The sequence below is a fragment of the Haliotis asinina genome, chromosome 12 (assembly GCF_037392515.1).
Source record: "Haliotis asinina isolate JCU_RB_2024 chromosome 12, JCU_Hal_asi_v2, whole genome shotgun sequence".
NCBI classification, from domain to species: Eukaryota; Metazoa; Mollusca; class Gastropoda; order Lepetellida; family Haliotidae; genus Haliotis; species Haliotis asinina.
The window spans coordinates 6,255,487-6,267,706 of record NC_090291.1 but is presented as its reverse complement, the minus strand read 5'-3'; the positions used below and the strand labels follow the sequence as shown (position 1 = coordinate 6,267,706).

The 12,220-nt window shown below is 38.9% G+C and overlaps 1 protein-coding gene across 1 annotated transcript; it reads right to left on the bottom strand.

Annotated features, from left to right (window-relative positions):
- Positions 1-12,220, bottom strand: LOC137258891 (methyltransferase-like protein 27). The gene is made up of 6 exons (XM_067796587.1): positions 12,131-12,220; positions 5,114-5,260; positions 4,367-4,495; positions 3,971-4,106; positions 1,519-1,617; positions 1-673 (listed from the first exon to the last, which is right to left on the bottom strand). The coding sequence occupies exons 2-6, from the start codon at positions 5,252-5,254 to the stop codon at positions 486-488; spliced, it is 693 nt and encodes a 230-aa protein (XP_067652688.1). The 5' UTR covers positions 5,255-5,260; positions 12,131-12,220; the 3' UTR covers positions 1-485.

Below are 12,220 nucleotides of genomic sequence, written 5' to 3'. Positions count from 1 at the left end.
TTGTATCTCGGTGGAAATCAGTCACCTATTTTTATTCATTTCGAAGCACAATATGCTTGGTTGCGTTTCTTCGACCACTGAAAAACACATTTAATCTGGATTAAATGCAAACATTCATTCTCAAGACTTCCAATTAAAACATTAATATGTCTCTATGAAATAGACATACAAAGTCCACACTGGGTTAATCTATGTCGATATAGAACAATGAAATATATCATATAAATGTGTAATCTATTATACAAGCCACAAATAATACTTGACGTCTTGTCATATCATTAATACAAACAATACCGAACACGTGTTATTATGTGATGTTAAACAATAATACCTTGAGTCATTGTAAGTGTTAAAATGTCCATATAGAGGTGTGTTCAAAATGTGAATGAAAATCTAACAAGATAAGTAACAGGTATTGTACCAAAGGATTGTAGTGTTCAGATGAGTACTTAAGACTTTAGGAACAAGAGACGTCATGCAATATATCATTTGCAAATCATATGGACACTAACGGCGCCATCAGCCCCTTTCAAATAATTCTTGAAATGTTTCATTTTCACACGCTTCCATTTGCCATTTGCTTCCAGTGTTTTAAGTTGTCTTTTCAGTTGTTCTGCTTTACCATCGTCATGGGTGTACATCGTCTTCCTCCCGGTGTTGATGAAGTAGCCGCCTACGGAAGAATGAATGAATATATATAAGTAGGCGTTCATGTTTATGTCTTCTAACTGACAATGAGCCAGAGCTGCGTTTCTTTTGCAGTTCAGTACATACATTTCTTCATTGTAATCCAACTGAACCAATGCATTTGGCCATTTGGAGTTGAATATCAACTTACCATGACACGTTAAGCTGTATACTGTTCCAATAAACGTGCTCTCTCAAATGCAACACTGGCTGTTTGTCAAACAGAAGACATAAACATGAAAGCTTACTTTTATGAAATTTCATTTCTAAGAAATGCTTAAGCGGGACATCGCTTGTAATACATGTTCTAACAAGTCAACAATAACAAAAAAATAGGTCAATTTAAACCAAACGTTGAACAATTATGTAAAGTGTGAGAGAGTGAGTATGATTTTAAGCAGGTTTAAGTAATATTCCACCTTATCAATGCATTGCACCCATGTGGAGAATGGAACCCAGGTATCCGGCGTTGTGAGCAGTCGTTGCAACCACTACGCTACCACCATGGTATAAAAATAAAGAAGCGCTAGTTCCGACGTCTATTAGGGTTTTCTATTAGGGTATAATGCACTATCAAAGAAATCGTGCGATATTAGCCTCACCTATTCTGACAACGGCTTAGGAACCCAAGCATGTTTTAAAGCAGTCTTTGAAACAAGGATATGGTGTATTTACTCAGATGTATGAATATCTACAAAATTGCTAGGCCATCAGGCTGGCAAGCTGTAAATATAGACCATCCGTCAGAAATCTAGACCTTATTTCGTGCATTGTTTAAAGACGAAATGATGAGGTACGAGGAGCCTGTTTAACTGTGCCATAACAACGAACCTGGTTTGACTATCCTTATCAGTTCTTCAAAAGCTGTCATAGGTAATCTTTGCAGTATTTCAGTACTGAATCCACACATAACAACGGCGTCGTATGTATCTGTAAAACAATGTGTAAAATATGACACAACCACCACATTCACGGACTGCATCTTGCATTCCCCTAGATCACACATGTGTTGGTAGAATAATATGGAATACAGACATGTGATTACAGGACTATTATAGATAAGAAGGTTTCTTCTAAATGTGGCCATTGCAATTTTGAAACGCCTGAAAATATCAAGCATTATCTTTTTGCATGCGCTGGGCGTGATAACATAAGACAAAATCTCAGAAGTGCCAGACCTCCTTTCACCAAGCATTGAGGTGATTATAAGTCACTAAGGTAACCTTAGTGCAGTGTTAATGAATGGGAGTTAACCTTAGTAAAGGTTTCGTGAAAGATGTCTATGTACGTGAGGTTGATGATGCATTTACTTTAGAAACAGTTTTGGACACTAATGTCATATATGGGTCTGTGCAAAGCACAATTCTAGCTGTTGTCACGTCATCTGGAAAATAGGATGTAATCTAAACGGGCTCTTGAATGGCTTAGACAGATTTACGAGGGGATGTCAATACGTTTTGAGCCTTGAGCATTTTTCATACCCAGGTGTCACAGCCTATGGTACGACATTGAACCTTGGGGTGGAGCTGATGTGATATATAAGTTTTGGTATCCTACTCGCAGAAGTTATTGAACAGCTCACATTGACAGAAAGAGACCCCCCTCACGGCAGTGAAAATGAATAACATTGAGTATAGAGCAGTAATTAAGTTTTTAGTTCTTGAAGGAAACTCGGCGAAGAACATTGCAGAAAGGCTTTCAGAAGTTTATGGGAAGTCTTCCCCTTCATCTGCTACCATCAAACGATGGGTCAATGAATTTAAGCATGGTAGAGAGAGTCTTGAAGATGACCCCCGTCCAGGTCGCCCAACAACAAGCACTTGTCAGGAAAACATTGACAGAGTGCATAGACTTGTGCTGGAAAATCGTCGAATCACACTCCACGAGTTAGAGGAGACCACAGGCATTTCACACGGATCCATCGAGACATTTCTTCATGAACATCTCGCCATGTCTAAGGTGTACGCAAGATGGGTGCCAAGAATGCTTACAGATGAAATGAAGCAAACAAGGGTCACCATAAGCAAATCCATGCTAACCAGATACAACAAGAATCCAGAAGAATTTCACTTTAGGCTAGTAACCTGTGATGAAACCTGGATCCACCACTATGATCCTGAGAGCAAACAAGAATCCATGGAATGGAAACATGTCACTTCTCCCAGGACCAAAACGTTAAAGCCTCCAGATCAGTGCAGAAGGTAATGGCGACAGTCTTCTGGGATAGAAAAGGCGTCATCCACATAGATTACGTACGAAAAGGAAGAACAATGAATGAGGATTATTACGCTAACGTGTTCAGGCAAGTGCGACAGTCAATCAAGGAGAAGCGCCGGGGCAAGATCAGACGTGGTATTCTTCTACATCAAGACAATGCTCCAGTACACACCTCTCGCGTTGCAGCCGCTGCTGTCCAGGAATGCGGATACGAAATGTTGCCGCATCCCCCCTGCTCTCCAGACCTGGCACCAAATGATTACCATCTGTTCCCACATCTCAAGAAATACTTGATTTCAGGATGATAATGAGCTTACATTACTGAGGCTTGGTTTGAGGACCAAAATGGCGCCCTCTACAGAGATGGCATCAGCGACTGGCACAAAAGATGGAACAAGTGTCTTGACTCACAAAGGAACTATGTTGAAAAATAAATGTGATTCATACCAATATTTTGTGTTTTTTCTATGCAAGACTCAAAACTTATTGACATCCCCTCGTAGTTCTGTGGTTTCAAATCATTCTAAACACTTTGCCAGCTGAATCTACCGCTTTTGTAATGACTGAGTATTTCGTGTTTCAGAAACTAAATTGAGTACTTCAGGTTTTTAATCCGTAACACAAAACAGTGGTTACTCGATATATGTACCCATCTATCCAAATTGATTTTGATAGTTTTCTCGTTTCTTTTATCTAAACAATTACTTGTGAAATTGTAATGAATTTAAATTACATATGACGGTTTATTACATCAGTTCAATGTGTTTGGTTTGGTGCAAATAGGTCTCTTATTGGCCCACGTTGCCCTTAAACTATAAAACCAAACCAAACCTTGTCATCTGTCGTTGTCGGTAGTGAATAATTGCCAAATTGTACTCCTTATCATGATCCCATATGACGGTGGGGACACCAGAAATGGGCTTCACACATTGTGACCATATAGGCAATCGAACCGGGGCGTTCGGCGTAACAAGTTAACACCTGATCCACTTTGTCGCCATATTGGTATGTGCTCCCTTTTAATGAATAACACAAAACCGTTTCTATATTTATGAGATTTACCCACCTGTTGAAATGTCAAGCGTATTTTCTCCTAAAATGTCAGTAATGTACTGGTCATACAGCCCTTTAGCTTTAGCTTCCTCCAGCATCCCGGGACTGGCATCCAAGGCGTCCATCTTCAGGAACCCATATTTACGGAGCTAGTGGACATATATTCTTTTGGTATTATTCTAGAAAATTAGAAATTAGAGATACAGTAGTGTTTAGCATATTATTAAATCATCTATACACAGGGTCTTAGATTTTCATCAAATTTTGTGACCTAGTTTCTCTTGGTACAATATGAAAGGAATAGGATGTCTTTTTACCAGTAAATGGTTTTCCATACTTTCTTTACACTGCAATAGTGCATGCTAAAAATGGATGTGACAGTTTAGAGCTGCCATTGCATCTTATATACCTCCACAGCACAGAGACCAGTGCCAGCAGCTACATCCAAAAGACGCACATCTTCTCTGTTCCTTTGGAAATATTCCGCAACAACGGCAGCCGTCTCTTTGGGGCCATTGTAGTTGCAGACGACCATAGCCTGTCAGCAATAACCTTATTTTACGTAATAGCCAAAGCGCATGGCGTAAGAAAACTGAAGCAATGTTTAGTGCAATTTTGAAGCAAATATCAGCTTTCTATAATAAGTTAAGCTGTATACTCTTCCAATAATAATAATGAAATTTGCCGCCAGAAATACCGTTTCTTATTATCGTGCTAATCTAACGGTACATACGTATTAACATGTGTGAGCCTTTGAAATACTGGTGCAATATAAGGAGGTCGTTTATCTAATGCCATTGATCACCTGATTTGATACCTGATGAAACAAGTAACATACACTTCCGTAAGAGGATGCAAATTAAGATTTAAAACTTGTTAGGAAATGATAACCAAAACTCAGTCTAAACCAATGTTTGGATGAGTCTATATGGTTTTGTTTTGTTTTGTTTTGTTTTGTTTTGTTTTGTTTTGTTTTGTTTTGGTGCGTTGCGCTGCGCTGCGCTCCGGTGCGGTGCGCTGCGCTGCGCTGCGGTGCGCTGCGCTGCGCTGCGATGTCGTGTCGTGTCTCGTGTCGTGTCGTGTCGCGTGCGTAATATGTGGATGTGTGTCTTGGGCATGAACGTGCTACCACGCCACTGTCGCAGCTGCAACCTACCATATCATACCGATCGCTTGTTTCCGAGTAGCGGGAGTATATAACTGTATCCTTTACATTCTTGTCCACAATCTTATCCAAGAGGTCCTGTGCCACAGCCTTCTGTTCTTCCGTGGCATCTGGAGAATATCCGTCACTCATTGTAAGCTAGAAATACAAAAATAAATATCAATAATTTAATGATGGATTGAGGGGTTCAAATAAATCGTAAGTTCAACTGAAAACATCTTTGTGAGTATCATCTGAAGCGGTCAGGACTCAGATGTAGATGGAATGACATGTCGTAGATATACAACAGCGGCCTTCAGTTAGGCTGAGGAATACGTTCGACTATTAATGCTGTGCATTGACGAATTCAGAAATATTGGGAGTTCTCGGGCGGCCATTGTGAGCCGCTAACAAACATTTTATGCAAATTTAGTGTATTTTGTTTTTATTCTTTATAGCATAAGAATTCTGTTTCATTATAACATCAGAGTGCATCTACAGACCCATGCAACAAGTATTCGGACACTTGACGTAATTATCATAGACTTACATTTTAATTTAGTGTGTACGGCAGCGTATTAGGGCCACGGTGAACAATGTTTTTCGTGTCACTATCTCCTACGTCGGACTTGATATCTCCTACGTCATATTACGTAGGACTTAATATGTCCTACGTAGGACTTACTACTTAGTATCTCCTGCATGGGACTTAGTACTTAACACCACCTACGTAGGACGTACTATCTCCTACGTAGGAGTTAGTATCACCTACGTAGGAGATAGTAACTCCGAAGTAGAAGATTGTATTCCTAAGTCCTACGTAAGAGATAGTAAGTCCTACGTAAGAGATATTAAGTCCTACGTAGGAGATAGTGACACCAAACAAATTTCACCGTGGCCCTATACGCTTCCGTAAGTGGATCATAAACAATTTTCATGAATCTAATTTTCGTAAGACCAACATAAAATTTTGAACATTTGTAGGGAATCATCTTACCTACAATCACATAATTTCTGTTTGATTTTTCGTTGCTTATTTATCGAATGGCGACAATTTAATCAACATGTGTACAGTGCCCTGAAATCCTTTAACATGGCGTCCTATGGGAAATTTGCATGGTGGATCCATACGTAAGTTGATAAATGTGATGTCATTATTAAATTGTAGTCGCAAATTTGAACTGAAATTATGTGCGAGGAGCAGAGATGGTTTCCAATTTGCCAGTAAAATTTTACAAAGATCCATCCTAAACTCACTTCATGGTAATTACGTCAAGTGTCCGAATACTTTTTACAAGGGGTCTGAACGTGTAAGCATCTGTGTAATGGGTGCAAACGTCAGGACAACCTGGACAATCGTTAACTATTTCCCAATGAAAGGTATCATGAAGCTCTAGCATGCTGTTAGTTCAGGGTGAGTATGTATCTTATTGGTATATTCAAGCAATATCACGGCGGGGGACACCAAAACTGGGGTTCACATATTGTACATGTGTGGGGAATAGAACCCGGGGCTACAGCATGACGAGTGGATGATATACCCACTGGGCTACTTCATCGCCCCCAGTACTGGGCGAAAGACTTGGGGGGTGTGTGCATGGGTTGAGGTACCGTAAATGTTAGTTTATTATCACCTTACCGAACACGACAACGTTAACTGTGAACTGTTTGAAGCTTAGGTATCGAATAGTACAGTTCAGCCAGCCTGTGCAAATCAAACGATTCGAATCTTGCATCTTGCATCTTGCATCTTGCATCTTTCCCTGTAGGTACTGTCCTAGTAAAGTCGCCGCGATATAATTCCCTTGTTCAAATCCTCAGTGGGACAACATTAAACGTTTTGTTGAAATTTATTTAATGAAAAGAGTCAAATGTTTTCGTAGCCATCGCTAGATTTTGCGGACGATAGAAAAAAAAACGATTTAGAATTATCTCCCTTCCATCGATTTTTATTCGCAAAACAATCTGTAACTTCCCTGCCTCATGCATCATTTAATGCTATTCGAGATTTAAAAACAGTAACTACTATGAAGTAACGAATGAGCAGCTGTTGTCAGCGGGGTGTATTGCAATGTACAACGCTTGTCAGCGGGCTACATTAAATATAACAGAAGAGCGCTCAGCCAATCAGAAAACGACATTTATGTGTGACATAAGATAAAATGTCATCACAGCTTTAAACTGATCACTGAACTCTTATTTTCAGTGGATACCGCTTTGGCAACTTTTTAGTGGATACTGCTTTGGCAACAATTAGACAGGTATCGAAGAGTGTTTGCCAATGCTATTTTCAAAACTCGACATGTGCTTGTACTTAAGTACTTGTAAATTGTAAAGCGTTTTGGAAGTGACACGAAAACATGGCCATGCTGAAGTTGAACATATAATAGCTAATTAATGTCCCATTTGATGGTGTTTCTTAACTGTGAAGTAATGTTCAAATGAATGATGAAATATGAAGCAGAAAGTGTCGAGTGTTGTGCAGTGTTGCGTTTGATTTTTAATCGATTCTACATGACGCCTGTTTGCAGCAGATGGATCTATATAGCGAAGAACAGTGCACTGCAAAACATCATCATGATCAAGGAAAATGTATCTGCATGTTCATGATGATTTTATTCAGTTCCAATGCATTACCTTTGGTGGATTAGATGGATATGTATCATAATGTACTTGGAAGTATGGACATGGGGTATAACGCTCACTGCACACGGTAACTCACAGCCATCGAATTTATGCTGGTGAATGTCATGCCTTTCCTTTTATTTTTCCGATAAGAATCATATGTTCCTTACCAAATGTCCATGGATCCTCAACAGCATTTTCATAATAAACAATTATAATATTAAAACTTGGTACCATTTTGTCACAAGTACAATTGTCACCAAGTTATATTTCCATTTATCCAACAACCACATTGTCTAGAAGAACTTAATGCAGGGCTTCATTCAGCAAGACTGACCAACTGCTTTCTGCAAAACGCTAACCTCGTTGTTTTGCTGTGACCAGCATGTTCTACAGACACGAATCTGATAGAACACTTATGGGACTACATGTACAAGGATCCACAAATCAGAAGGCTACCAGCGACTCCTGTCGACACTCAGCTACTGGAACAATGTCTCCGACGGGAATGGCAACGGATCACACCTAACGTCATTCGTTGCCTTACGTCGTCCATGCGTCGACGTGTTTTGGCGTGTATTGAAGCTCACACTTACTATCGATTAAGCATTTGATAATATTTTGTTGGGAAAGGGAGCCATGTTTATTTGTGCAAAGGTTCAGACAATGATATCACGCATCTGTCAGGGTCAGAACAAGTACTTTCGACTTTGTATGAAATGAAATTGTGCATTTTAGCTGTCAAATCAAATAGCCTGTTGAAGTTCCTTTCAAGTTTGGTCTAATACTGTATACTTTCTTTTGAGCACTAGTTTAATGAATTTGAACACAGCATTACAATGAATCGCCATGTGTAATCGTTGTTTAATGTATAGTGTACATGATGTCAGAGTCCTTGAGAACTACTACTGTGTAGATGTTTCTATATTTACAACTCTACCTAATAATGTCACAGTCTCCTGATCACAGTAGTGACAGTGATGACGTATGAACATATGACAACATGAGAATTTGATGTTGCCATGCTTAAATGAATTGCTAAAATCCACCCATCCTCGATATCTGCAGGGTATACGTTCCGACAAGTCTTTACTATACCCTGGACGCATCTACGGGTCGGCCCGATAATTTTATTACCTCCCTTTGCTGACTCCGCATTCTCACAATAGCCAATCAGCTAGGCCGTCGAGCTTGCCAGTGTCAAGAAAGGTAGCGGGTGCGAAAGTTTGCTCGTAGTGCATCTCAGATTTTGGGGAATTCATACAGACATATTTTTAGGTCCCAGAAATGCATGTGTATGTGCAAAAAACTCTTTCTACCTCTTTCAGAGAACCTCTGCATGGTTTGCTTTGCAAACTTTAATCGGTTAGATTATTTGAAAAGCGAAAGCGAGTTGTGATTGGTTCGCTCAACTTCCCAGCGTAGAGGCCTGATTGAATAAAGAGTCAGTCAAGGGAGGTGATAAATTTATCGGGCTGAGCCGTGGATACATCCAGGGTATAGTGGAGACTTATCGGAACGTATACCCTGGAGATATCAAGGATGAAATCCACCAAAACCTCCTAAAACTAAATTCATAATAACGTATAAATCTTAAATTGATCTGAATGAAGAGAGAGAAATATAAATTCACAAATATACCCAATAAAACTTGGGGACTTTGACCCCCATGCACCCTAATTGGTTGCAGAAACATATTGTGCCATTTCTGAAGAAAATATACAAATACACCAAAAACAACACTCAATGATATTTATTATAACCTAGAGGCAAAACTATATTTGACAATATGCAATATTTAGAAAGTTGGAGGTTAATGGGTTGTAAGGAGGATGTAAGGTTGGTAAGGCTGTGAGTGGGTTTGTAGATAAGTGAATGAGTGGGTAAGTGAGTAAATAAGTGAGTCAGTTTGTATGTGAGTATGCTGTATGAGTGAGGGAACAGCTGGTAGGTGAATATGCACATCAGTCAGTGAGTTTTTAAAATTATCAAAGCGGGCAGATTTTATTCTTGAAATATATTCATAGCATAAATATGGATTACAACACGCCAACCGCATATGTAAGTGCCGCTCCATCAGACATAACGCAATATAGTCAATAATTAATGTCAAACGAAGTGTAGAAAAGTATATTTCCACTACGACATGAAATGCATAATGATAGCAAAACGTCTACAAGGTATATTACACGATGCATAGTAATTGCATACATAAGGATTTAGAATAATTTGAATATATTTGAAAGCAGTACGTACGTACGAACCATTAGGTTAAACCCGTTAGTGTAGAAATACTTATCTGATTCTTATTATGTAATAACAAGGGCAAGACAGGGATAATTGCAGATAATCTTCCAATGGATATCCACATGCACAATTCAGATTATTTGTATATGTACAATGTATGTCAAAACAATGAATGTTAAACCTAGCCTGAGGCGATCACGAAGTATTTGACAAAATCTAATCCTAAAAGTCGTATCAAAGAGAATATTTCCTTGTTTGGTCTGTAATCTGAATTTCTGAATCTGAATCTGTTTTCACTGAATTTACCGACTGCGAGTGGAATATTCCGGGTGGCAAATGGTTCCATAAACGTATGGTGTCTGGTAAAAAGGACCGTGTATACGAGTCTGTCTGGCAACAGATTGTGCAAATACTACTTGTGTTTCTCAGAATGTAAGAACTTAAAACTTTAAACGGTCTGGAATTAAATTAGAAAAAGAAGCATTTTGGAGTACGGTTAGGAGGCTTAGTTCTGATTTGGAATCAACAAGTAACAGACATTTCAGTTATTTTGTTAATAATTTTTTGTATAATTTGTTAAATATAAACTCAAGTTTGCCGAAAATACCATACGTTAAATGCTGGACTTTCTCATTGATATAGTCTGTGTACTATCTCTAAACAGAACGTTGCATTTTCATTGGGGAACAGGTCGATGGTTTAACCTCACTGTGCCCGCTCCCTGGTTCTTGTCTTAAGGATGTAACAGGAGATTAGCTGTCGTCGAAGAGCAGTTTTCAGTTATAGTCTGTTCTAGATAAAGATGAGCTGTGAACACGTTTCATGCCAATGTTCATAACTGAAAATAACCTATGAGTGAATATTCAAGATTACATATTTAAGATATTGATTTGTGGAAAGGCAATATGACCAAAGTACAAATGATATAACGTACGATTCTACAAAGTCACTTTCTTTTGTTGTTTTACACATTCAAATAGATGCTGAAGAAGTTTAGTACCTAGATTTAGCAATCGACTTTGCTTTTTCCTCCCTAAAATGGACAACATATATAAACATTTGAAAGCAAATCGTTTCAGTCTTCATTGACGTATCCAATACTTACTACAATTAATATGATAGGGACAATAGGTGGAAATCTTCCACGCTCCCCCTATAGCTAGATACAGTGTTTCCTCGATTTTTATCCTAGCATCTAAAATTCTAAATCTCAGATTTCTTGCCACCTCTCTAGGTGGACGCACTTTAGTTTATGATGGACACATATTTGGTATCAACACCAGGAAGGCTACAAGAAACTGTTGTGAAGATTCAGCAATTCCATTGTTTCATGTGGCTGGAAGAAGGAATTTGTTTGCATACGTTTTTGTTGTCTGTACTTTTGTAGATCTGTGTATTTCTGCATGTAAAAGACAAACGACTTAAACTAATCCCTCCATTGTCTGCCTGTAACCATGCTTGACTGCACTTAGTCTAGTAACCCAAACAAAGGCAGCGATCACAATGAAGTGTTCCCAGTAGAATATGGAAGGTTGGAATTGTGATCCCTATTATAATACAGGCTTTTGTTATTTTGACCTCTTTGAATGTTTGTGCACGATTCTGTGCAACCTTGGCCATGGCGGGTGGGGAATCCAGTGGACGCCATGAATATACCTCAGATCTGTGATCTGTGTTTTGATTTTATAAACCAACCAGAAAGTTCCATTTAGATCTATTTATATCTCACACTTTCATCTATGGAGATGTCTAGAATATGAACCCTTTGATTACACAATTCGCTGGTATACATGTATTTCCATGCATTCTCATTATCAACAATTTCAAGAACTGGAAGGCATGTTTTCTAACTATTATAGAACAGCGAATTGAATGACGCAGATGAATACATGTTTTGTAAAATGCTGTACAATAAAGCTACAATGATGTCTACATGTAAGGCCGCCATATAGCTGGGGTGTTAATGATTTAAACCACGAACATCACCAACGAACCTGTGTATCAGCCTAACCCGTATATTACATAACCCGTATAAGTCCACGTACGAGAACGCTATCACGCTCTGCTTCACATACACAACCACTCGTCTTACACGGTCACTGCAATAGAATGCACACCTGGAATGACATGTCTAGCAAACAGCAAATATGAACTTACCTTAAAACCCCGTAGCAAACTGACTGAGCTGTATACCCGCTCGGTACTTTACACCACTCGATGTTTTACACTGATAAGACCTTCTTGTTG

Bases quoted from the DNA above. Each gene is read 5' to 3' on its own strand.
- LOC137258891 (XM_067796587.1), bottom strand. From the start codon at position 5,254: ATGAGTGACGGATATTCTCCAGATGCCACGGAAGAACAGAAGGCTGTG. The intron at 1,618-3,970 runs GTGGGTAAATCT...ATTGTTTTACAG, and splicing joins TACGCTTGACATTTCAACAG to ATACATACGACGCCGTTGTT. The intron at 674-1,518 runs GTTCGTTGTTAT...ATTCTTCCGTAG, and splicing joins GATAAGGATAGTCAAACCAG to GCGGCTACTTCATCAACACC.